The 26314-nt window shown below is 57.0% G+C and overlaps 1 protein-coding gene across 1 annotated transcript; it reads left to right on the forward strand.

The window, feature by feature from the left end:
• The first annotated feature begins 228 nt into the window (after positions 1-228).
• PRRX2 (paired related homeobox 2) lies at positions 229-24615 on the forward strand. Its single transcript, XM_071453994.1, has 4 exons — positions 229-944; positions 20910-21094; positions 21273-21451; positions 22016-24615. The coding sequence occupies exons 1-4, from the start codon at positions 701-703 to the stop codon at positions 22149-22151; spliced, it is 744 nt and encodes a 247-aa protein (XP_071310095.1). The 5' UTR covers positions 229-700; the 3' UTR covers positions 22152-24615.
• Positions 24616-26314: the final 1699 nt, after the last annotated feature.

Genomic DNA, 26314 nt, shown 5'->3' on the forward strand with positions numbered 1-26314 from the left:
GAGAGCCGGGCTTTTCCCAGGGGAGGTGACCTTGCTGCGGGGTTGATGGGGACCGGAGGAGGGGGGTGGTTGGAGGTGGAGGGGGGCCGTGTCCCCCGCTAACCTGCGGGTCACCTCTCCCTCCAGCCCCTCGGCCAGCCCACCCCATCCCTCCCCACGGAGCGCAGCCACTTACACTTGTTGATAGAAGCACTTAAAACAGGGCTGGGGGGGGTGATGCGGATGGGATAAGGGGGGGAGAGAAGGAGGGGGGGGAAGCGGCTCTGCCCCCCTCTCTGCCCCCCTCTCTGCCCCCCTTTCCGCGGCTCGGCTGCCGGCGGGGCTCGGTCCCTGGCAGGGGGGCAGGTCGCAGGGCCGGGGGGGTTGAGGGGCCGCCCCGCTCGGCTCAGAGCAGGGGCGTTTGTTTGAACAGCTCCAGAGCAAAGAGCCGGGGAAGAAAGTTTGGGCTGGGAGCGTGGTTTTTTCCCCAGACGTCAGCACAAGGCGGAACAGGGGCTGGGGAGGGAGCCGGACTCAGGGCAGCCGTGATTTTTTTTTCCCCCTTATTTAAAAAGAAAAAAAAAATTATAATTATTTTAAATTTTTTATCTTTTTTTTTCTTTTTTTTTTTTTTTGGTTGGGGGGGGTGGGTGGGAAAGGGGAAGGGGGCCGGGGAGCGGCCCGGCACCTCGGGCTGGGCTGCGGGCTGGGGGTGGGAGCCATGGACTCGGCGCCAGCCTTTGCCATGGACAAGCCGTTCGCCCCCGGCGCCGTGCGCGGCCCGGAGCCGCCCGAAAACGCTCAAAGCCGGAAAAACTTCAGCGTGAGCCACCTCCTGGACCTGGAGGAGGTGGCGGCCGGTATGAACGGGACCCCCGCGGCCGGTCCCCCGCCCGCCGGTGGCGGCAAGGCCATCCCGGAGCCGTCGGGAGGCAGCAGCGGCAGCGAGGCAGCGCCCCAGGACGGTGAGTCCCGCCGGGCCGGGATGGGGCAGCCTTGGGGATGGGGTGTCCCCGCCGTGTCCCCCTGCCGCGGGAAGGGCACCCCGGACTAAGGGGGTCGGTGTCCCCCGCAGTGGGGTGGGAGAGCGGGGGGAGCGGGTGGAGGCGAGCGGCGAGGTGGCGACCCCCCGACAGCTGGGGGAGAGGGACCCCGCACCGTGAGAGACGGACCCCGCAACCGGGACAGGGAGCACAGGGACCCCGCACCCGGGACAGGGACACAGGGACCCCGCACCGGCCGCCTCCTCGCCGGCACCGGAGGTGTCGGGTCCGGGGCGCTCCCGGGAAGTCGCTCCGTGCCGGGGCTGCGTGGCCTGCGGGGTCCCCATGTCCCCCGGAGCTCCCGGTCTCGGTTTCCGGGCGCGGGGAGCGGGGCCAGCCCGGCGGGGCCGTGGGCACTGGGACACAGAGGGGACCGGGACACCGCGGGCACCAGGACACTGCGGGCACCGGGACACCGCGGGCACCGGGACACCGCGGGTCCCGTCCCGGCAGCCGCAGCTGCGCGACTCCGGCATCAGCGGGGACAGAGCCGGGGCTGGGACAAGAGAGCGGGACCGAGCCGGGACGCGGTTTCATGGCGCTCGGTCCTGGCCGGAGGCGCGTTTTTAACGGGACAATCCCGCCCGCATCTCAGCCGGTCCCGCGCATCCCCGCTCCGCTCCTGGCGCGGGGTGAGCAGGGTTCGCCCCATTCCTGTGGCAAAGCCACAGAGCCGAGGCAGCCGACGGCCCCCAGAGCCCCCCGAGGCCGAGAGTCCCCTCGGGACACAGAGGTGACAGAGGAGGGGCAGAGCCCCCATGCCCAGAGCCCGGGCCGGGTGCCCTCCCCGAGGGGTGACATTCCCCAGAACTGTCCTGGCTGGGCTGTGCTTCCCCAGGCTTGTTTCCTACAGCCCTGGGGTGCTGACAGCCCAGCCGGGAATCTGTGCTGCTGAAGGGGGCTCAGTCCCTTCAATCCCCCCGGTGCTCTCTGTGTCCCCTCTCCTGGCTCCTACACTGTGTGCAGCTCTGCAGCATCTTTCTGCAGCCCACAGCTCATTCCCTGCACAACCTCCTCCCTTCATGGAGCAACCCCACTGAGCCCCCAGCCTGCTTCTGCCTTGCTGGGGGCTGGGCGCTGCTTTTTGGGATGGTATCTGGTATTTTCAGTGTTATTTTCCTCCCTCCCTTTCCCTTGGGTTTTGTGTGTACTTTCGGCAGTGGCTGTGGGGCTGTGGGGAGGGTTTCTCCTGCCTGTGGGGCTGTAGGGGGACAGTATTCCATGTTGGGGTCAGCACAGCTTTGGGAAACCCAGCCCAGTCTCACAGGGCTGTTTGCAAAGCAGCAGAGAAACAACTGCCCTGCTGGGCTCCTAATGCACCCAGAGAACCCAGCGTGGACTCAGCATGATGCAAAAAACAGAGTGAGAGGCTGCACGATCACCACCAGCCTGTTCTTCACCCTAAAACCCATTCCTCCCAGGCAGGGGCCCTGGGGTTTGCTCTGCAGATCCCACGTGAGATATTTCCCATTAGCACCTGTTCTGGCAAGCTGGCATGGATGGAGGCACCACCAGCATCTGGGATGCTCTGACAGGCTGAGCAGCAGCTGAAGCATTTCTGATGTTGAAAAATACCCAGGAGCTGAGAGCAGTGGGCAAGAAGAGAACAAGGAAACAGAGACAAGAACCTGGGTGCACGCAAAGCTGGACCTTTGAGACCCTTACCTGCTGCCACTGCCTTAACTGGGATGCAATTTCCTAAATTGAGATGGGAAGACCCAAAATACCAGGCAAATGTTCTGCCTTTGTGAGCATCAGCCTTTTGCTCCAGATCTGCGATGACAGCAAAGAAACTTCTACTGGTAACGCTATCTTTTACTGGCATCCTGAAATAGAACAGCCTCTTGGCATTTGCTCTCCTCTTCCTCTTCAACCATCGTGGGGTTTTCCTGCCAGAGGCAGGTGTGGAGCCCCACAGCTGCTGGCAGTGGGTTTGTTATGAACACAAGTGGCCACGGTGCCCCTGCATCTCTGCAGGATGTGGCTCTGAGCTCCAGCCAGGAGCCCTTCGGGGTCTTTGTGCTGCTGGGTTGGAGGAAGAGCAGCCCTGAAGCTGCTGTGAAGCTGTGGGACCCCTGAAGCTGCTGTGAAGCTGTGGGACCCTGCCCCAGGCAGGGCTCACCGGGGCTGTGCTGGCAGAGCTGGCACAAGGATGCTTCAGGCAGCCCCAGGCTGTGCCCAGCAGGCTGAGACCTCAACAGAACCCCCTCCCCTTCCCCAGGGAAGCTGCAGTGAGAGCTTTCCCGAGGCTGGCACAGCCAGAGAAGCTCAGGGCAGGGATTTATTCTCTGCAGAAGGGGATTCAGCCCTGGAGGCAGCCCCATGTCCGGGGCCCTTGGCACACGTCCCCTCCAGGAGCCCCTTGCAGGGCTGGCATCCCTTCCCCTGGCACTGTGGAGGCTCCTGGGGACCAAAGCCATGCCCAGCTCCCTCTCTACCCAGCGGGCTGCTCAGCCCCTGCCTTGGCCACAGCCCCAAACTGGCCCTGAGTGTACCCAGAGCATCCTCCTGGGACTGTGAATACAAATATCTGTGCAACACATTGCTCTCATGACACCCAAAAATCAGAAATCCCACAAGCCAGGCAAGAGCAAGGAAAAGTCAACAGGGTGGTGAGAGCTCATTCACACCCTCATCTTCATCTTCATTCTCCCCTGGAGTGGTGCAACAGCCTCCCATGGAAAACCTTCGGCACAACTTCTGAGGTCTTGAAAGCTTGTTCACCTCCTTTCATTAGACTAACAAATAATGTGTAACGCGAAACATCTGTTAACAACAGCCCTTAATGTTCTCAAGATGATAAAGCAGGAGGGTAATTTTAGCCAGCAAGCCTTGACTGATGGCTTTTCAAACAATGAACTTACTTTTGGTGCCGCCTGGGGATGGGAGAGGGAGTCGTGCACTGGCTCCGGCACCGCTTTGGGGCTGAACACTCAGAAAGAGTCACTTTTGTCACAGCTGAGCTGTGGCCCCTCCAAGGGGATTTTTTGGCATGCACTGACAATTTATTTGGCTACAGCCACTGGGACCTGGCAGTGGGATGGGGAGGTGTGGTGGCCCCCGGACACCCCACTTTCAGAACAGTGCCTTGAGCCCCTTCCTCATCCCCTGGGCCCTCTGACCTGTTCTGGGGCTGTGAGGATGCTGAGCTGAGCAGTGATGCAGGAGAGGAGAGGAGAAGCAGCACCCAAAGGGGCAGAGGGCATTAAGATGTTGTTACAACAAATTTGCTTTAATTTATGTAAACCAGAGCAGCTGAAAAGGGAGAGGTGAGGCAGGGAGGGACAGGGACTGGTATCAGAGGGGAAAGGGGTCTTGGTCCTGGAGTTAAAGTGGTGGCTGATTGCCCCAGGTAGCCCCAAACACCCCCCAGGGCTTGGGTACCTTTCTTGAGGCAGAGCCATCCCAGCTGATGTCCCTGTGGTGTCCAAATCCAGGGACTGTGCTGGCCCTGGCTCACAGGACAAGGTTTGGCTGTGCTGCTCTGCCTTCCCAAGTACCACTTGTCCCCATCAGCCATGGCACAGCTCGGGGACACCTTGGCCTCTGTGGCTGTGCTGGCAGGAGGCAGCTCTGTACCCCCATGGCCAGGATGTGCCTTTGGGGACATCTGTGCACAGAGATGCCTCAGCCACAGCTAAACCCAGTGTCATTAACTCCTGGCTGATCCCCCGTGCTCAGTGAGACTGGGCCATGGGCACAGGGACACAGCTGAGGCTCCCCTAACCCCAGACCCACCAGACCTCTCTCTCCAGCACCCACCTGCTTTCCACAGCCCCAAAACTGCTGGGCACCCTCCAGGCTGCTGTGCTGGGAGGCTTTCCCTGGTTTCTGGATGCCAGACCAGGGACTGGCAGTGTGTAGGGACCCCAACACAGCCCCCGTGGAGGGGAGGAGGCTTTGGGAATTATCTGATGGATGTGGCTCAGCTCTCCAAGGAGAGGTCCCTGCTGCTCAGGGTGGCACCACCGTGCTGCCATGGCCTGTGGGATGGGGTTGGGATACACTGGAGGGGGCAGCAGGGCTGGGGTGCAGCGTTTACAGCACCCATCACCCCTCACTGCTCCCCAAAACAGCCCCAGCTGGGGGGGCCTGGCAGATCTCCTGCAGGGCCCTGGCTGGGGACAGTCCCTGTTGGCATCTGGAGCAGAGGGGGAGGTGAATCCTCTCTGTCCTTGTAAGGCCAGCCCAGCCTGGTGGGTGGCACCAGGACAGGAGCCATCCTTGCTCTCAGTGACAGACATCACCCTCCCTGTCCCCAGTGCCTACCTGGGGACCCCCCTGCCCGGGGGGCTCTGAGGGTTGCAGACCTCAGGACAGGGTTTTTTTTCCCCCACGTGCCCTTGGGGCTGCTGGAGCAGGATGGCCCCAGGGGAGGGGACAGTGCTTGTCCAGTGTGTGGTGCTGGCAGGTCCCCAGTGCAGCATCCAGCAGCAATTAGTGAGTAAGCACCAATTAATCCATGTGGGAGCTCCCCAGCCTGGCCACCTCCCAGCCCTCCACGGTGGTTTTTGCTTACTGTGAAGATGGATGGATGGATGGATGGATGGATGGATGGATGGATGGATGAGGAATGGATGGATGGATGGATGATGGATGGATGGATGGATGGATGATGGATGGATGATGGATGGATGATGGATGGATGATGGATGGATGGATGAGGAATGGATGGATGGATGGATGATGGATGATGGATGATGGATGATGGATGGATGATGGATGGATGGATGGATGGATGGATGATGGATGGATGGATGGATGGATGATGGATGGATGGATGATGGATGGATGGATGGATGATGGATGATGGATGATGGATGATGGATGATGGATGGATGGATGGATGATGGATGATGGATGATGGATGGATGATGGATGGATGGATGGATGATGGATGGATGGATGGATGGATGATGGATGGATGGATGGATGGATGATGGATGATGGATGGATGGATGGATGGATGGATGATGGATGGATGGATGGATGGATGATGGATGAGGGATGATGGATGGATGATGGATGGATGATGGATGGATGGATGATGGATGGATGGATGATGGATGGATGGATGATGGATGGATGATGGATGGATGGATGATGGATGGATGGATGGATGATGGATGGATGGATGATGGATGGATGGATGGATGATGGATGATGGATGATGGATGGATGATGGATGGATGGATGGATGATGGATGGATGGATGGATGGATGATGGATGGATGGATGGATGGATGATGGATGATGGATGGATGGATGGATGGATGGATGATGGATGGATGGATGGATGGATGATGGATGAGGGATGATGGATGGATGATGGATGGATGATGGATGGATGGATGATGGATGGATGGATGATGGATGGATGGATGATGGATGGATGATGGATGGATGGATGGATGGATGGATGGATGGATGGATGATGGATGAGGGATGATGGATGGATGATGGATGGATGATGGATGGATGGATGGATGGATGGATGATGGATGGATGGATGGATGGATGGATGATGGATGATGGATGGAGGGAGGGCCTGACAGGTCCCAGCTCACCCAGAGCTTTCCAGCCACTCGCAGGGAGCCAGCCCATCCCAGTCAGGTGAAGGGGCTGTGGGGAGGGATCCCTGCTGTGCACCCCAGGCTGATGCAGGGACAGGGGACAGGGGACAGGGGACAGGGGACAGGGGACAGGGGACAGCACAACCTGCAGTGTTCTGCAGCCAGGCTTCCCCTCCCTAACAGCGACACCCTCACCGTGGTTCTTGTCCTGCACGTGGTCCCCTGCCCTGGACAAGAGGAAAGTGATTCCTCAGGTCTCATCTACCCAGAAACTGCTGTGGGGTGGGAGTGCTGCTCTCCCATGGCACAGGATAAGGGGCTGAATGGGGTCAGCTCCCTGCAGAAGCAGCCAGAGCAGCACAAACCACTGCCAGGCACAGGCAGGGCTGGGGGCACAGCTGGGAGAGACCCCGGGGCTCACAGAGCTTCTGGCCTGGGGTTCACCCTGGTTCCACCCCTCTGTGCTCCCCTGTGCCCCCAGCCCTGCAGGGGGACACACACTCACCACCCCACTCCTCCCACAGTGACATCCACGCCCCCTCCTGCTCCTCCTGTGGTGACACTGGGTCACCATCCTGCCCTTCCCTGTGCCCTGAGCTGCTCTCAGGCTCTTGCTGACATCAGGACTCTCATTTGGGGGAAATTTGCCCCCATATGAGCTGAACACCCCCACCTGGGCTCCAGGCTCCCCCCTGCCCCAGCTTGGGGGGCTCTGGGCTGCAGAGGGGCCCCAGGAAGTTGCCCTGCCCACGCTGAGCCCTCCCCAGGGCACAGCAAACACATCCCAGCACGTTCCTGCAGCCCTGCAGGGCTCTGTGGGGTCCCCACAGGTGCTCACTGCTGTGCTGGGAGAGCTGCTGCCAGAGGGCAAAGGGGAAAAATCCCAAACTCAGGACCTGGGGAGATGGGAACCCTCTGGCTGGGGGAGCCCAAGAGCTGGAGCAGCCTTGGCTGGGCCAGGAAAATCACTTTTCTCCCCGACTTCTCATTGCTGGCATTTTTCTGTGCTCAGCACCCCCAGTGAGCTGGGTTTTGGCAGGCATTGCTGTGGGGGATGCTCCTTCTGAAACCCTTTCCAGCAGGGAGAATCACGGCCTGGCAGTGTCCAGAGGGGACACTGGAGGGGTCCTGCATGTTGTGGGGACACAAAGCTTTGCCCCAGTCCCCTGGGAGCCCTGGCAGCACCCACTGATGTGCTTTAGTCCCCAGCAGCAGCCCAGACCCCCCTGAGACAGCCATGCCCAGCCCAGGAGGGTGCTGGGGTGCAGGGACACCTTGCCTGTCCCCCCCTGGGCTGTTATGTCTCACTCGACCAGCAACAGCTCAGTGCAAGACTATTTTCCCTCTCTTTTGGGCTGTTATTTCAGGGAATGGGGCTGATTCACAGGAAAAATATGAAATTTCGACTCTGTGCAGCCAAGATGGGTGAATTTCAACGAATCAGCATTTTAAGAGAGCCTGGGCGTGTGTCTGTAGCTGGGAGGCTGATGAAATGATTTGGGGCTCTGAGGCTGTGTGTTAGAAACCCTCCTCCCTCCCAGGGAGTGGGGCTGATCCCCCCCTCACCCAGGGCTGATTTCCTCCAGCCAGGGGGAATTCTCTCCCCAGAGCTGTCAAATCCTTGAGCTCAGGGGATGAGTTTGAAGCAGGATGGGACCCGGGTGCTTTGGAGTTGGTGTCCCCACACTGGCACCTCATTCCCTCCCTGCAGCATGAGCAGAGGCTGGAGGGAGTTGCTGTTCCAGGATGGAATCCCTGAGCCAGGGAACTGGGTCAGAGCATCCTTTAAAATGCTGGGGCAGTGGGTTATGGCTGGGCTGAGCGAGGATTTAGACCAAGCTTAATGCAGATCAGGTTTTTCCTGGCTGCAAAAAGCAATTTGGAGCAGAGTGGAAGTGTGGTGGGCAGAGGCAGCCACCCCTGCCTGGCTTTGGTGATGCCCAGAAGGGCCAGGGAGGGTGGGAACAGCAAAGTTTTGGGGAGAAAGGCCTGATTTGAGGTTTCAAGGCAGTTTTCCGATGCCTGTTGACCAGGACTACCCCAAAACCACCAAACTACTTGTTTTTCACCGCACAACCCTGAATTTCCGAGAACTAACACAGAAATTCCTCCCCTCGCCCTCGAGGCATTCCCGATGTTCGCCTTTGCCCGAGGGACGCATGACCGCGGGCGGTGTTTTCCAGCCTTCCCACGGCTGACAAACGCCCTGTCCGTGCTCAGTATCCCTCGGCAGAGCCTCCCTGGCCCCGGCGTCCCGGCAGAGCCAGCCCCGGTACCGGGACCCGCGGGGGCTCCGCGGGGCAGCCCCGAGCCCCGGGCAGCTCCCGGTGCTCGCTCGGGGAATTGCGGGATAAATGCGATGCTGATGTTGCAGGAATTGGGGGAATTGCTGCAGCTTGTGGGGTTGTGAAGCCATCCCGGGGACACCCTGGGGACATCCTGGGGACACCCTGGGGACATCCTGGGTCCCCTTTGCCGCCTCGTCCCTTCAGCCCCAGCCGTGCGCGGTGCGGGTGCAAGCGGCAGCTCGGAGGGTGTTAATTGAGCAGGAGGGATAATGAGGCTGCTCTGCTGCTCTTTCCTGCGGTTTGGGGGGGAAAGCAGCCCCTGGGAGGCTGGGCAGGGCTGGGGGGACAGTTCAGGTCCCGGGGGATGCCGGGCGGGCTGGGAGCCTTCAGAGAGCGGCAGCGCCAGCCGCCGGCCCCCTCCCCTTCCCTCCTCATCCCCCTTTGAGCGCATATAATAAAGCAGCTTTTCAGCTGCGGCTGCAGTGATAGATCAGGAAGAATTGTATGAGTCTATTAAAGTCTGTGTGTCTCTGAATGGAGACTGTGGCTAAGCCAGGCGCCAGGCTCGCGCATTGAACCAGATGTGGAGAGGCGCCATCCTTTCCAGCCACTGAATCCGAGAGGCTGCAGGCTTCACACGCAAGGAAACTGGAGTGCACATGGCAGGGGAGCCGGGGGAGCGGCGGGGAGCACATGGCAGCGGGGCACATGTGGGGAGGGGGCACAGCCCGGGGCTCCCCGCAGCCTCCGCAGCCCGCCCGGGGCAGCGCTGGCACCGGAACAGGGGGGCTCGGGGGCCTGGGCCAGCCCGGGCTGGGAACGGCACCCCCGGGCTGGGAACGGCACCCCCGGGATGGGAACGGCACCCCCGGGATGGGAACGGCAGCCCCGGAATGGGAACGGCAGCCCCGGGATGGGAACGGCACCCCCGGGATGGGAACGGCAGCCCCGGAATGGGAACGGCAGCCCCGGGATGAGCAGGGCACCCCGGAATGGAAATGGCACCCTGGGCTGGGAACGGCACCCTCGGGATGGGAACGGCATCCAGGGGGAGCTGAGCTGAGCCTGGGGCTGCTCAGGGCATTGCACTGGGTGTTTGGAGGGGCTGCTCTGCACCCCAAGGTGTGCAGGGGGTCGGCATTGTGCCAGGTCATGCAGGGCATGGCTGGGGGGGGGGAGGATTGTGCTGCACCCCAAGCTGTTCAGGGCAATGCCAGGTGTGTGTGCTGGGGTTCCACGGCACCCCAAGCTGTTCAGGGCAATGCCAGGTGTGTGTGCTGGGGTTCCACAGCTCCCCAAGCCGTTCAGGCCGTTGCAGGGGGTGGCATGTGGCACTGAGCCATTCAGGGGAATCACGCTGTCCCCCAGGTGCTGCAGGGCATTGCCAAGTGGGGGGGTTGTGTTGCACCCCAGGATGCACACGGGACACTGCCAGGGCTGTCAGGGGTCACTTGGGGGTGGCAGTAGTAGGGGAGCACTTAGGGGACCCCAGGCACAGCACTGGGGTGCAAAGGGCTTGGTCCTGCAGCAGCACAGCTGAGGAGGGCACAGGATGGGTCATGGGCAGCTCCTGTCCCCAAAGCCACTGTGCTCCTTACAGGAGACAAAAATGGAAGGACAGAAGGAAGGCAGGAAAGACAGACAGATGCCATCCTGCTGGGGACAGCTGTGGCTGGCAGCTCATGGGGCTGGTGGACCCATGGGTCCCATGCACCCAGCAAAGGTGTGAAGCAGAGTCTGTGCAGGGGACACAGGTGACACGGGGACGGCCACTACAGGGCTGGGCTGGGGCAGCTGCCACGCTCCTTCCTCACCAATTTCACTTTCTCATCTGGGCTGGCCACATGGCTGTAACTTGAGGGTTGTAAATACCTCAGGGGAATTTTTAAATTTAAAAAAACTGTTTTCATTTAAATTAAAAGACACTCAAGCATTTCTATTAGTATTAGAGGTTTATAAAACTTAAAACAAATGTTGAAATTAAACTACCAGGCAATGCTCACTTCTGGAAGCCCTCTGCATGTTTGACATGACCCAGTTACCCCTGGGGCAGTAAGTTTTAGTTCTGTATGAGAGTGCCAGGGTGCCCAGTGTGGCAGGAGGGTCTCCCTGGGGACCTGGAGGGATGAAGGCTTGGAGAGATGAGGGTGAGGTCTCAGCTCTGCTGACCTTTGTAGGAGCAGGACCCTGATGTTCCTGTCTCCATCCTGTCATGCCCATGGCTGGCACCTGCCCCCAGTGACCTGACTGTGATCCTGTCCCCACTGTCCCCATCCCCACCATCCCCACCATCCAAGGTTCTGCTGTAACCTGGAAACAGTTAACCAGGCTGGGTTAAAAAAAAAAAAAAAAAAAAAAAAAAGATACGAGCCACTTATTAAAATGAATGTTTTACAATAAATTTGGCGAGAGGCCACCGACCTCAAATGCAAACCAGACTGGAGGACAGCGGTGCTGCTGCTGGCAGGGGCTGCAGGGACGTCTGTGCGTGCAGGGAACCCCTGGAGCAGGGCTGGGATGGGCTCCCAGGGCTGGGATGGGCTCCCAGGGGGGCTCACACCCACCCCACACCCAGCCAGACACGCTGGTTCCACAGCTGGTGGCTCTCAGCAGGTGCTGCTGCTCACTGATCAAATGGGTGCTCAGTGGTTTGCTGGCCTGGGTGTGAAAAACACCCTTTGGGCCTCAAAAAAGAAAAGGGATTTGGGGCAGTGGCAGTGGGTAGCAGGAGGGGACAGCATGGGAGTTCTCATCATTCCCCCTTGGCCCTGCCTGCCTCCTTCCCCCCTTGGCAGTGACCCTGATGCAATGGAGTCTCTGCTTTAACATCGTGGGGCTGGTGTTGGGTTTCAGTGCCAGATGCCACTGGGGCTGGCTTGCTTGGGCTTTTGCCTATTAAATTTCAAGAAACCACCTTTTTGGGGGGGCTGTGGAGGAGAGGAAGGCTGGGATCACCATGCCAGGGGTCCCTGGCTGGGAGCCAGCCCTCCCTCCACACAACGTTCCTGCTATGGAGCCCTGGCTGATTTAGTTTTATTTTTCAAACACTGAGCAAAAGTACCAGGGAGCTCTCAACAGCTGTGATGGCCTTAGGGACTCCCCATCCCCTTCCCAGCCCCCAGGAAAACTCATTTTGCAGTTAAATCCAGGATTTTGGTGGTGCTTTGCAAAGCGGGTGCTATCCTGGGCCAGTGCTTGCACAAGTCTCATTAGTGTTAATTAATTACACGTCTGTGCCCAGCTGGGAAGCCAGGTAACCTGTTATATCACATGTGAGTGATGTTGGCACCTCTGTGGCTGCATCGTGGATGCACCAAATGGTGCCTGGAATGTCTGCAGGATGGGAAGGGAAGCAGCTCCTGTGCTCAGCCCTGGTGAAGGGCAGCAGGGCCCAGCCTCTGTCCCTCCATCCCTCCTCCAGTGCCTGTGGGGAGCCACCGTGGCTGCTCCCTCTGACCCCTCGCTGTGGTGCCTGGGGCTGACCCAAATCCCAGCATTTTGGCCACAGGCTCTGGGCTGGCTCTTTCCCTGAGCCACAGATTCACACATCTGTGAGCCACCACGGCTGTTGTAAGGAGCTGGCAAAGGGGGGAGGCTGCGCCCCCGAGGGGCAGCGTCCCCAGGGGCAGCCCAGGCTGCTGCAGTGGTGTGAGGAGCAGGAGAGCCCCAGCACTGCTCTCATCCCACCCCAGGAAGGGCTCCTGGCTGGGAGATGAAAGCAAGTGAATGTCTCCTTGCCGGGAAGGCTCCTGGCTGGTGCTGCCTGGGGTAGAGCCAGAGCCTTTTGTTGGTCCCTGGGCCTCCACCGTGGGGGTTGGCAAATTCACAGGAGAACAAAATGGAAATTCCTGCTCCCCCGTTGGTCGGTGCTGCTCGGAACTTGGCTGGGATCAGTCTAACCCACCACGCTGTCTTTCCCTGAGGCACTTGGCTGTGCTGGAAGGGCTTTGGCTCCTGCTCCCCCCAGCCCTGCAGCCACAAACATCCTCCTGAGGAGCCCTTTGGTCTGACACAGCCTCTCGGAGCATCCCTGCATGAAGGCAGGAGCACCCATCCCGATTCCTGTCCTGTCTCCCCTCTCCCTCTTTGGCATTTGCAGGGGACACCCAGACTGGCACCACCGTGGATGAGTTTTTGGAGGCTCTGTGTGACCCCAGCCCCAATTAAGAAAAGAGGGACCCTAGAGGGGTGCAAACCCCCTTGAGTTGCACATTCCCCTGCCATGAGCAGGGACGATGCCAGACCCTGCCAGATCCTGACCTCTTCAAGCCACTGTACCCAGCAAATCCGTGCAGACAGTGGACATTCCAGGAGCCTTTCCTCCTCACTGTGCCATTCCTCGAGGGGCAATTTGGGTACTCGTTGCGGAGCAGCTTTGCCCCAGCTCAGCTCCCCTGCAGCTCCCTCCCCTTGGAGCACTGACACAATGCAGGCAGTGGTGGCTCTGGAGCCGGGACAGCCCATTGTGTCGGGCTCCTGTGAACCCACGGGGTGCTCCTGGCAGCTCCCGAAAGCCCCGGGCCAGGCTGGGTCCCCCCACGCTGGCAGAGCCCTGGGAGGGAACATTTCTCTCGCAGAGCTCCGAGCCCGGGGGATGCGCTGGCGCTCGGGGCCGGCTGCGCTGGGCCGGTGCCACTGCCGGGGCACAGCCAGGCAGTCTGAGCCCTGCGGGCCCTCCACGGCCCCACAACGGCCCCACAACGGCCCCACAATGGCCCCACAATGGCCCTGCTCCAGCTCCCGGGTGCAGGAGCCGGGCGGGTGGGGAGGCACAGCCGGAGCCGCGCTGGGCGCCGGCGCTGTCGCCGCTCTCGGGGCTGTCTCCAGAGCTGTTTCTGGAGCTGTCAGGGGGTGCTGGTGGTGCCAGGCTCTGTGGGCTGCATTGGGGCTGGGGCCAGGAGGCTGGGCTGCATCCCCAGCCAGCGCTGTGTCCCTGTCACCTTCCCCAAAGGTCTGTGACAGGCAGTTCCCAGCCCAGGTAAAGGGTGGGTGATGGCACCGACTCTCCCAGATCCCTGGGAGAGTGGACAGGAATTTCTTGTGCTGCTCAGCCTGCTCCTCTCACTCCCACCAGAGCTTTGTGGCCAAAGATGTTCCCCAGCCCCTTCCTGAGGCTTGACAGCATCCCACCAACCCTGCCTCCTCCTTCAGGGAATGTGGCTGCAATTAATTCATTAAATGCTTCCGCTGACGCAGGAGCTGGCTGTGCCAAAACACCATTCCTGGGGCCTGGCCTCAGCTGGGTGAGCCTGTGCTGGGCTGTGCAGGAGCCTCTGGCATGGTGGGAAGTGCTGGGAATGTTCAGGGACTCCTGAGCACTCAGGGCTTTTGCTGCAGCCCTGTGGATTTCAGCAGCTTTCAGCTTCCAGGGCATCGTCTTTAAATCACAGCACAAGAGTCTCCAGCATCTGCTTCCCTTCTTCATTCTTTTCATTATCTTCCTCCTTCCTCACTTCCTCACTTCAGGAAGTCACAGGTGACTTCCTGATCTTCCCCCTCTTGTGCACCTAGGTTTTGCAGCTCGCTGCCCTGGCTCCAGAGCCAGCTCTGAACCCACTCACAGCTCTCAGCAGTGAATTTGGTGGCTCACTCTGGGCTGGAGCCATCCCTGAGGGAAGCAGTGTCTCATGACATGGGGATCTTCCTTTTTATAATCTTTCTTTTCCCAGTACCCATCTAAGCATCATGTTCCCAGTGATTTTGCTGCACTAATAATGAGCTGAAGAAAGGATTCAGTGCCACCACTGGGTTACCAGCACGGGCTGGACACATCCCCACAGGGATGCAGGGATGCTGCTGGCTCAGCCAGGACCTTCCTGGCTTGTTCTGTCTTTTAGCTGGATGTGCTGTGATGGGTGCTCAGACACCACACACCATTCAGGGTTGCAAGGGGAAAACCTCCAGAGCTCTGGGGGTGCAGGTTGTGCATGGAGCATCCCTGGGGCTGCAGCACTGCTGGGCAGGATCTTCCCAAGTATTGTGTGTCTGTGTGGCTGGGGGTAGCAAGCTGTGGTGCTGGGTGGTTTCTAGCTGGTGCAGAGGCAGCTCTATAACCATAAAACAGGCTGCTGCTGCCTGTCAGTGAGCACAGGCTAAGGCCCCCCCGGGACAGCCTTGGCCTCTTTCTTGGTCCAGACTTTTGCTGCTCCTTTTTAACAGAGACACTTTTCCCCCAGCAAAACTGGCAGCCTGTAAAAACGTGTCAGCGTTTCAGTTTTTTCACAATTAATGAGGTGAAACATCCTCGGAAACATTTCGCTGTAATGTTTCTCCAGTAGCTGGGACTTGCCCCTCTCTTAAATTTTTCATGTTCGCCACTTGAGCCGGGAAAGTTTCCTTCGGACTCAGCACATTTGGACCCCCCCAGCTTCAACCTCCCCCCAGAGCCTTCAGCATTCCCGGGGTCTTTGTGAGGCTGGGCTGGGCTGGAGGGGGCCAGGGAGGGGCAGTGGGTGAGGATGAGGAGGTGGGAGCCTGGGGAGGGGCTGACAGCCCTTGTTCCCCAGGGATGCCCTGTCCCCCATATCCATGGCTGTTCCCAGGATGGGTTTGGACCTCATGCCAAGTAAAGCTGGGGCTGGCGTCCTGAGGGCAGGGCTTGGTGGCCCCAAAAGCTTCTCCCCTGGGTACTGGGGTGAAGCAGTGCAGAAAATGGGGTGAAACTATGCAGAAAATGGGAGTTTCACCAATGTGGTTTTGCTGGTGCTGCTCCTGTGCACCCAGGCTGGGCTCATGGCTGGGTGCAGGAAAGGAACCGTACCTGGGTGACTCAGCACATGTGGAGGGGCAGGTTCCTGGCTGCTTCTCAGCCCCCCAGGCTTTCCAAGCTGATTTGGGGAGATTAAAGACCTGTTGTGTAGGCATCTCCCACCATCCCTACTGCCACAAACCCTGTCCTTCCTGTGCCCATGAGCAGGGACAAGTGCGCAGCTTCCCTTTGGCCTCTGGAGATTCCCTCCTACTATTCTTCCTCCCTGCAAAGCCCTGGTTTGGGCCTGTAAACCCCCCTGGGCTCCCAGGCTGTTCCCAGCTGCATCCCAAGGCAGGGCAGTGTTGGAAGTGGCTGCTGGAAAGAGGCGTCCCCTGCACTTGGCAGCCCGTGCACCCCCAAATCCCACCTCAGCTGAAGGCTGTGGAACAGAGCAGAGCTGGAGTGGGCACACACCATGGAGGGGCCATTCCCAAAGCCCAGAGCTCTGCTCCAGCTCTCTGCAGTCCGAGGGGAAGCGCTCCTTCCCCATGATTTAGAGGAGAAGTTAAACAATTGCACATGAAGCTCTGGCAGACGTCATGGCCGGAGCTCTCCTCGCTCCCCCGAGTACGAAGGGATGAAGGGAGTGCACATGTTTACCGAGAGAGACCATGGGAGAAACGAAAGACATTGTTTTTCCAAAGGATTTCTTGGCTGTAAAAGACCTCCACCACCCTGCGGCTTCCCTGATGAAGGCCCAGCGTTAATTTGTTAAATCCACATCAAGTGCCCAGAGAACCCATTGTTTATTTTTGCTAATTCAGCCGGCCGAGATCAAATTGGGGTTTTATTTGTTAAGGATAAACCTTAATTAATAAAAGCTATTTATTTGGCTAGAGTCGGCCGCAGCCTGAGGGTCAGATATGCCACGATCATTATTTCAAGTAAAACAAACCCAAAATGTCTCTCAACAGTTTGAAAAACGTAGAAACTTAGAGGGCTGAATTTATTTGTCTTAGGAAGAATTTACAGCTAATTCCCTCCAGGCTATTTCAACCCTTAAATTATACCCAAGAAGAAAAAAAAAGGAAAAAAATGCCATTCCAGGCGTAGTAGGGAAGTAAATGGTACAGCAGATTTGATCATTTTGGCTGGGGGGGGGGTGTGAAAAATTTAAAGCTTAAAGGGTCTTTGGCAAACTGCTCCAAATAAACGGAACGTGTGAAATAATTTAATGACAGAAAACGTTTCAGGGCCGTGGGGGCTGCGGTGCAGTGGAAAATGAAACACGTTGGAGGAGATGTAGCCTGGGCTTTTTTGCATGAGAGGGTTGAACTTGCTGCCTTCTGACCTGAAAAATGGGGGAACTTGCACCCCAAAGCCGAGTGGTGGAGTTGGAGTCAGGAAAACTTGTCCCAGATGTGGTGGTACTGATAGGGAGTGGGGTTTGCAGCATCCCCTGGGGAAGAGACAGGCTGGCAGCTGGCTGGGGTAGCAGGGGTGGTGCTGGGCAAACACCTCACTCTGGATGGGCATTTTGCAAATAAATGCCCCAAACTGGGTGTGCAGAGGGGAGACTGAGCATGGCTGGCAATACAACCCATCCCTGAGAGACATCCCAAGGCAGGATCCCTGCCTGTGTTTCTGGGGTCAGGCAGGAGAGCTGCTGGGGCTGTGGGTGCTGGTTGATCAGGATCACAGCTGCTCTGAGCCCATTTACGGTGCACTAATGGAGCTCTTAGTCAAACCCAAAGCCTTGGTGGAAATCCAGTGAAAATCACCTCTTTACAGTGCTCAACAGCAGCTGTGGGAGGCTGGGGCCCTGCCAGTGCAAGGGCAAGCCCAGCACCAAGGCTGAGACTGCTGGGTCCTTCCTGTGGAAAACTAATGGAAGCACAGAGGGCAAAGGCAGGAGTGGGAGAAGGGGGCTTGGTTGGTGCCCAGCTGAACCAGCCCGGCTCTGACCCGGGGGTGGTGCTGCCTTTGCTCCCAAGTCCTCCCTGTGGCACAGTCCAGGCTTGCCAGCACTGGTGCTCCCACGGGGAGAAGGGTTTTGGGGTGACCCCAGCACCCCATGGCGTCTGTAGGGCACAGAGCTGTCCCCAGGCTCTCTGCAGCTCTCAGGCAGCACTGCCTGAGGCAGGACGGCCCAGAGAGGAGGCTGGAGGTGACCCAGGCCACATCCAGCACCCCAAAACTCATCCACACCACGGGTGGAAAGTCTCCTGTCTTTCCTAACAGTCTGGGGCAATTTAAGGCTTTTTTGTGGTGCAAATTGGGCCCATCCTGCTCTGTGCAAAGCCCCTGTGCCTCCCTCTCCCCATCCTCCCCCTCATGTCATCTTTCGTTACTCAGTAACGTTATCCCCCCCGTTTTCCCCCTTTCCCTGCATTTCTTTTCCTTTCAGCGGAAATTGTAATCAGTGGAAGATAAATACAGGGAAGGAGGCTGGGGGGAAGGCTCAGGAGCCCCTCTGACCTCAGGGTTGGACAACCAAGCTGGTCCCTTCAGCCCAAATGAACCCCCAAATTATACTTGACAAAGGCAAGGGTTTGGCTTTCTCCATAGCCTCCCTAAGCACTGCTTTGGGACAGAACAGTGATGGTGGGAAGCTGGTTTTAACTTTGTGCAATTACAAACTCTTATTCCTGGGAGCCCATCGGGCTGGGGAACTGGCTTTTAATTCTTCCATCAAGGTGTCAGCAGGTCTGGTTAAATCCAAGTCCCCCTGATGGCAGTGAGAGGACAGGGTGTCTTCAGGGGACTCAACTCATCCCCCTTCCCATCCCTTCACTGATGCCACAGAGAATTGAGCCATGCTCCTTTTTGGGAAGTTGATTTGGGGTTATTAAAGCATCTCTGATAGAGGAGATCCTGTAAACCTGTCAGACATTCACCACCAGCAATTAGGGTGGCATCTGCCTGCTCCCACAGGCCTGCAATGCCTGAGCTAATGAGGAAAAGATGCTGATGCATTACCAAGGCTCATCCCTGGGCAGAGCAGAGGATCCAGGCAGGAACTCCATGTGTGGAGCTGCCTCCCTGCCGTGGAGAGATGCCCTGGAAAAGGTGTGGAAGGTCCCTCCATTAAAAGCAGCAATAGGGGCTGAACAAAATGCCCCAAAACCAGCATGGCCCAGGGTTTGCAGGTCTCCAAAAACCCAGGAACAGCTGCTGCTTGGACACATCCTGATCCAACTCCAGTCCTAAACTTCGACCCCAGCATTACTGCCAGCCCCATATAGGAAGCACTCAGCACCACTTGTCTCCTGTGGCTGTTTAGCTCTTCCTTCTGTGGGTTTGGGGAGATAAAGACCAGCCAGAAATGTGGGCAGATCCTACAGAACTGGATTGAGAGTTAATTTCAAAAAACTTTCCTCTTCCTCCTTTCTTTCAGCCAAATTAGAGTGGGCAAGGGAAATCATCACTATGGAAAAGTCCTATAGCCAGGTTTAAATTGAGGATGGAGCCAAAGGGGGTTTATATATTTTATTTATACATTTCCCAGGGTTCTGTTGAAATCACTGCCAGTTTGGTGAGGGGCAGTGGGTGCCCTTGTGACTATTTTCAACCAAACCCTGATGTACCATGAAGCCCTGTGGCATGGTCATAAACCCACAAGGAAACCTCTCACCCTGTTACATCCTGTATGTAGCTCTTTCCCAGCCTGATGGTTCCCATTTCAGTCCCAAGCTCCCAGAAAACTCAGGGACAGCCATGGCTGGACTTCATGTATTTTAATCCAGCGGCTCGTTAGCTCGCTGGAGGAAAACAGGACCAAAAAAGGAGTTTAACTAAAAGGGGCAACTGGAAAGCAGAAACTGGCAGAACATTTGAAGCTGCAGGAGGAAGTGCTGGAGGGAATTCTGAGAATTTTATTTGTGAGCCTTTAGACACGATTGGTGGTGAAGGGCAGCCCGTGGTTTCCTGGCTGGGGAAAGGGTCTCAAACTCACACATATTTCAGGCACTGTCCATCGTGTCTTCACCCAACCAAGAAGACCATGTCCAAAATACAAGATCACAGATTGTTGATGGTCAACCAAGGCCAAGTTGCACCTACAGCACAATTAAAGACCCAGAGAAATACCAGTGGCTGCAGAGAGGCCTTGGGAGAATGATGTAGTTGGGCACATATAGGAGTCCTAGGGACTTGATGAGAAACTTGCTGTTGGATGTTTCATGGCTTGAATTATTCAGAGTTAAGGTGCAAGAAGGTTTTTCTGGCCTTAAAGATCTTGGAAGTTTCCTCCTGCTGAACAGCTTGATGGTGTCTTGAAACTTTGTTGCTCAAGCATTATCTGAAAATGCTAGACTTATTAAATAAGTATCACAATTAATATTATTAGCAAGTATTAAATTTGTGAGCATACCAAGGGAGTGGTGAGTTCTGCCACCCTGGCCTCTGCAATGATACAGAGCAGAAAGCCCCAACATACCCCTGCCATGAATCAGGATGCCATAAAAATATTAACATTTCAAATAATTCCAGAATGCTTTCCCACCAGTAGGTACAGATTGGATCCAGATGCTTTATGAACAGAAAGAACCATTAACCAGTACCTCCACAAGGGAGAACGACAGCGAGCTGTGCTCCCCACGGAGCCTTTGCAGGAGCTGACTGGGTGTCTCGGAAAAAGGCTTCACGAAATTGCCCAAACCTTATGATATTAGTGACAAAGAGGAGATTAATCTCAGCCTGGCTGACAGCCCAAGATCAATACTGAGAAACCAGACTACACCCTCAGCTTCATGTTTCCATGAGGCAGCAAAGCCAGAAATAAACACTGCGGAGGCTGAGCCCTGCGAGACGCGGTGCCGCTCGCTCCGAGCTCTGAGGAGCAGCGTTGGAAGAGCAGATGCTTGGCTGCAGTCCTGTGTCACCTTGGGGACATGCCACAGCTGGGGCCTCGGGGGTGCTGGAGGTGGGAGCTCAGACCCACATCTTGGGGGTGTTTTGGTGCTGGATTTTCATCACCATTCATGAAAGCTTGACTTGAAGTCTTAGCAAGAGCTGAGCTCCAGTTTGGATCAAGTGCAGCCCCAGAATACACTGGGACTGGTATTCAAAATCAGGTCAGCATGGTTTAGCCAGATGTGAAACCACAACAGGCCTTGGTAAATTTTGGGGTTTACCCTAAGCTCCAGCAGGTCCCAAAACAGGTTTTGATTCTCATGGACATCACAGGGTTGCACATATCCCCACAGAGTCCCAGGTGCCTGGAGGGAGCATGGCTGGCAGGACACTGCAGACCCTCAGGAGGGCTTGGGCTTGGCTGGGTCAGGGGGTCTCACACGGGTCTGGCTCTCATGTGGCTTCTGTTCCTTCCCCACAGGTGAGAGCCTGAGCCCAAGCTGCGGGGCAGCCAAGAGGAAGAAGAAGCAGAGGAGGAACCGCACCACCTTCAACAGCAGCCAGCTGCAGGCTCTGGAGAGGGTCTTTGAGAGGACGCACTACCCCGACGCCTTCGTGCGGGAGGAGCTGGCCAGAAGGGTCAACCTCAGCGAGGCCAGAGTCCAGGTGAGCACAGGTTTGTGTGGGAGAAAGCAACACCTCTGCCTCACCCCAGGCAGGAGCAGGGACTGTCCCTTCCCTTGTTTCATCCTGCACATCACCACAACCCATAGGACAGATGGTTGGGACATCCCTGAGTGCACTGGGTCCCCTCTGACCACCTTTCCACCTTTCCCCATCACAGGTGTGGTTTCAGAACCGGAGGGCCAAGTTCCGCCGTAACGAGAGGGCGATGCTGGCCAACAGATCGGCATCCCTGCTCAAATCCTACAGCCAGGAAGCAGCCATTGAGCAGCCCATGGCACCACGACCCACTGCACTGACCCCTGAGTATCTCTCGTGGACCAGCACCTCCCCGTACAGGTAGGTGGAGGCTCTGGACGAGCTGGGGAGGAGGTGGCCACGGGGCAGGGCTGCCTAGAGACCGCTCCACTGCCCCAGGAATGCAGCCCTGTGCCACTGCTGGGGATTTGGGGAGTTTTATGAGGCCAAAAGGAGCTCGTGTGACTTGGCTTTGGAATCATTTAAACTCTGTCTGAGCATCCACTGCCCAATGCTGAGCAGGCTTCTCTGCCTCCTTGCATTTTGGGGCTGGAGCAGGCGCCCTGGTCCTCGCAAGGGATTTGCTTGGCCTCGTGCTGACCCTTCCCACATCTCGGCACAGGAGGTGGCATGGGGTCCCTTCTGGTTCCCAGCTGTTCATGTTCAGCCATCACATCCAAAAGCACAAAGCAGGGCCTCCTGGTGCATAGTTTGAGGGGCTCCCACATCCATCCAAGCCCATAAAAATGCTGAAGCCTTGGCTGTTCTTGTGAGAGATCTCCAACAGGGAACAGCTAGCCTGGCCTGGGAAGCCAGCAGGACCACAAAGGGCATGGGGTCTTCTCCATGGGCCATTCCTCATTGCTCCCTGCTCCCTCCCCGCAGCACTGTGCCCTCCTACAGCTCCAGCGGGACCGCAACGCCCGCCCAGGGGGTGAACATGGCCAACAGCATCGCCAGCCTGCGCCTCAAGGCCAAAGAGTTCAGCCTCCATCAGAACCAGGTGCCGACCGTAAACTGAGCAGGGCAAAGCCCATCCCGTGGCCTCCTCCAGGATACAGCGTGGAGCTCCCGTGCCAGGCCTAGGACAAATCCGCCGCCTGCCCAACACACATGCCACTCATCCAATGTCTCAGCATCTTCTCTCCTCTTCCCTTCCCTTCTGAAGGTAGAGTCAGTCCCAGGCCGAAGTGGCACATAATTATAGCCACATATGGAGCGAACTTGGTTAGAAACTTGCTTTTCCGCACACCCTTATAATAACGGCTATATATACACACATACCCCCCACACGCTCTTTGAGGACAAACAGACTTGCCAAGGGAACAAGAATTTGCTTCCAAACATGGAAGGATCTTGGACTATTGGATTTGACCAATTTGGGTATCTTGCCCAGAGAGCCAAAGAGTTATTGGGTCTTCTCCTCCCGCAGGGACACTGTGGGAGGATCACGGGCCCCCCTTTCCACCAGGCTGTGACTTGTGGCGCTCAACTGTGTGTGCCAAAGCTGATCCATGTGTTTGTTTCTTTGTGCAACCCCAGCCACAGTGTGGGGTTTGGGACCTCCCAAAGTTTGGGGCTTTGGGAAGCTGATGGCTCACCCATGCCATGGCCAGTCTTGGCCAGCCCTCTGCACTGTGCTTCCTGCATTTATGAGCTGTCTATGCTGATGGCATCAGGCTTTGTCCCTTCCCAGAGGGGCAAGCAGAGCTGCAGCACCTCAACAGACCCTCCTGGAGCCTGCGAGCTCTCCCGTGAGCCGGGGATGCATCGCCAATCCCCAGGCAGGCACCACTGCCCTGCCTCAGTGGATTTGCCAGCGATTCTGCAGAGCCCCAGGTCATTGAGCAGTCCCAGGGAATGAGAAAATTGGAAAAAGCTGTTGGGTTTCAGCTGAGTAGGCGGCTCCCAGCGCTTCGTGCCAACGAAGGCTTCGCCTTCCGGAGGCACAGCCTCCCCGTCGGCAGCTCCGCAGATGTGCTCGGGGCTCTGGGGCCGGCGGCTCCATGGGGGGAGGCTTTCTTGGTTTTGCAGAAAGGAAATGGTTTCCCCCTCATCCCACCCTGCTGCGCAGCCTAATGAGGTTCCAAGGTGGGACGTGCAGGGGATGGACACGGGGTGGGCAGCCTGGCCCTAAGCCATGGGGCTGAGCTGTGGGGAGATGCAGCCTCCACCTTCCCCTGCCGGTTCCACAGCTGGGGTGGTGGAGGTGTGGTGTCCCTGTGGACAAAGCCCACTGGAAACCACATCACCCTTTCCTCACCCACTGGAAAGAGCCACCAGCCAAGCATGGGGACACCACCAGCTCAGAGGGGTGGCCTGGGCAGAGAAGACACAGCCCTGCTTCCCTAGAAGGGGTTGGTTTGGGGGCTACAGCAATGGATCTGAGGACAAATAGAGCAATTGCTGAGGTGCCTCCTCCAGGTAAACATCCTCTGGCTGGTGACACCGAGGCTGAAAGTGCCACAGCTACAAAGTGCCCACCTGAGTCCCCAGAGCTCCCAGGAGCATCCTCTCCCATTCCCACTGGGGCTGTCACTGCAGCTGCATGTGGGACCCAGTGGCTGTGACACCAGGGCCATCAGCTGCACCCCAGGCAATGCCACCATGAGGGGAACTCACCCAACACCCAGAGCTGGAGACCTGATGGGAGAACCATCTCCTGTGCCTGGGGGTGAACCAGCCCCTCCATCCTGCCTCCAGCCCCTGCCTTCTCTGCTCTCCATTTGGGAACAGCAAAGTTCTCCTCCTCAAAGCTGGCAGGCAGGGAGAGGGCGCAGCCTGCCTGACCCTGTCCACCTCCTCCAGTGTCACCTAAATACCCACCCTCTGCCCCTGTCTGTATTTCCAGGGCTGGGATCCCTCCCATGTGTCATGCCAGCTCCCCATACTGCACAGGGACCTGCCAAGCCAGGGGGAAGAGGGATCCACTGTGGATCAAATCATCCACCCTGAGAAACACCATTGGGGCAGGAGGAGGGGGCCAGGGGGGTCCTATTCCCATGGAAAGCACAGGGCTCTTTTTTCAGTTATACAAGATGAAACCACAGGGATATAAATGTCGCTGCCTCTTTGAGAACATTAATGAAAATAAACCCATTTAATAGTTTGCAGATGCTGTTTCTGTAAACCTAAAAAAAGCAGGGAATAAATATTTCTTCACTAAATATCTATATGTATATATATATTTGAAAACATTTGCTCCTAATCTTAGGGCCCCTCCTTTGCTGTGCTTTTGGCAGCTTATCACAGCTTGTCAGTCAGTGCTGAGCTCACCAAGAAGAGATACAAATTGCACCCATGGAGGGGTAGCAGGACCGAGGGATTATTGTAATCTAAGCTCTCTCTCGCCCTTTCTATTTGTACATTTCAATTACTTGTAACAAGATCCGTGGTGGATTTGGTTTTTTTCTTCTGCATGTCTGTGTTTTGGAAATTTTTGTAAGGTTTTTGTAAAAACAACTCTTGTGAAATAATGGAGGAATAAATATTTTACTGAGTAGAGACGTGTCAGTGCATGTGATAGGGACCTGAGTCTTCCATCACCAGCCTCTGTGCTTTCCCCACCTGGCCTGGACAAGCAGCCTGGGCAGAAATTGAATTAAGAGGCAGCAAGGAGGGTCAGATTCTGCACAGAAATTGAGCTGAAAGAAACCAAAGGGTAGAAATAAACCATCAGATTGTAGAGCACTTTCCAGGGAGCAAAGGCCCACAGGTGCAGAGCAGGCACCGAGCACCCAAAACAAGAGGAATCAGTGGTCAGGCAAAGGTGATACCAAATAGCTGAGGCAGCCAAAGTTAAACAGGGCTCCAGAAGCTCACAGTGCTGAGCTATCAAGCAGGAGATTTAATGCAATGTGGAGAGGTGTGAAGGTGTACCCAGGGGAAACTGCCCAGCACGTGCTCAGACTGAAAGGCAGCAAGTCAAGAGGCAGGAATTGCTAGAAAAGGATCAGAGAGCAAGGCAGAAAGTGTCCTCATTGTCCAAATAAAGCCTGAAATTCATTGCTCCAAGATACTGTGGAGATCAATGCTATGGTGCATTCAGAGAGGGAGAGAAAGTTAATGGTGGGTGTGTGTTGGTGCAACGTGGCAGGGACTCAACTGCCTGTGCAGAAATCTGCAGCCCTGCTGACTCCCAGGAGCTGGGAGGAGAGGAGACACCTGGGTTCCCATTGTTTCTTTGACTTGCCTTCATCACAGCAGCCTCCCTGCAGGCCAGCTCACATGGTGCCACTTTCAGGATGTCTCTGTCACCTCCTCCTCTCCAGGCCATCCTCCATCCCCACACACAGCCAGGGGACCACAGCCCTGTCCCCTGCACCCAGAGAGGCTCAGCTCCGTGACAGCCACAGGATCAGCTCCCTCCCAGCTGCAGCCTTTGTCCCTCCCATCACCAGTGGCTGTTGGGACACGTGGATCCAAGGCTGAGGGAGGAAGGATCCCTAAACAATGTGCTCCAGCTTTCCCTAGAGGGGAACAAGGCTCATCTCACCTCATCCCAGCAGCACCCAGCAGGAGCAAGTCCCCATACTGGACATCACCCCAGGCCCACCATGGTCCCACACACTTGATCATCCCTGCCAAATGCTCTGCTGCTGCTTTGTAACCATTATTTATTCACTCAGTAAGTGGCTTGTAGATCATTAAGGCCAATTGTCCAACCTCCTGCACAAAGAACATCACCCAAGCAGCATCCTCATGTCCTCAGCATGTGGCCAGTGCAGAGCATCCCTTTGGAAAGCATCCAACCCTGAGTCAAGAGACCCTTGGAAGTGATGAACTTACAGATCCCAGGGCAGATTCCTCCAGTGACTCACCACTGTTGACTGCTGGAAATATGTCACTTATTTCCTGCCTGAACTGTCTCAGCCTCAGTTCATCTGCCGCTCGAGCAGAAGGTCTCAACCCATGGTCAGCCAGCTCCCAGGGGCTGATGGGCATCTGAGAGGCATCAAACCAGGAGACAGAGCATGGAGAGCTGCAGCTCACCTGGCAGGGTCTGCACCCACCCCACGGGGGAGGGAGATACTGGGGGAAGGCTGTCAATGAGGAACTCCAAGGTGTTGTGCAACCTCTCCCCTTCCAGGACAGGGGAATTTTTCCTCCCTGGAAGGGCACATCCATCACCAGTTCTAATTTGGGCAGGAGAGCTGCTCTCCATCCATGCACTGCAACTTTGGG

The sequence above is a fragment of the Agelaius tricolor genome, unplaced genomic scaffold, assembly GCF_023055355.1.
Source record: "Agelaius tricolor isolate 1412-34295 unplaced genomic scaffold, bAgeTri1.0.p SCAF_38, whole genome shotgun sequence".
Lineage (NCBI taxonomy): Eukaryota > Metazoa > Chordata > Aves > Passeriformes > Icteridae > Agelaius > Agelaius tricolor.

Excerpts from the sequence above, each read along its gene's own strand:
- PRRX2 (XM_071453994.1), top strand. The coding sequence starts at position 701 with ATGGACTCGGCGCCAGCCTTTGCCATGGACAAGCCGTTCGCCCCCGGC. Across the intron at positions 21,095-21,272 it reads TCAGCGAGGCCAGAGTCCAG|GTGTGGTTTCAGAACCGGAG; the intron begins GTGAGCACAGGT and ends TCCCCATCACAG. Across the intron at positions 21,452-22,015 it reads ACCAGCACCTCCCCGTACAG|CACTGTGCCCTCCTACAGCT; the intron begins GTAGGTGGAGGC and ends CCCTCCCCGCAG.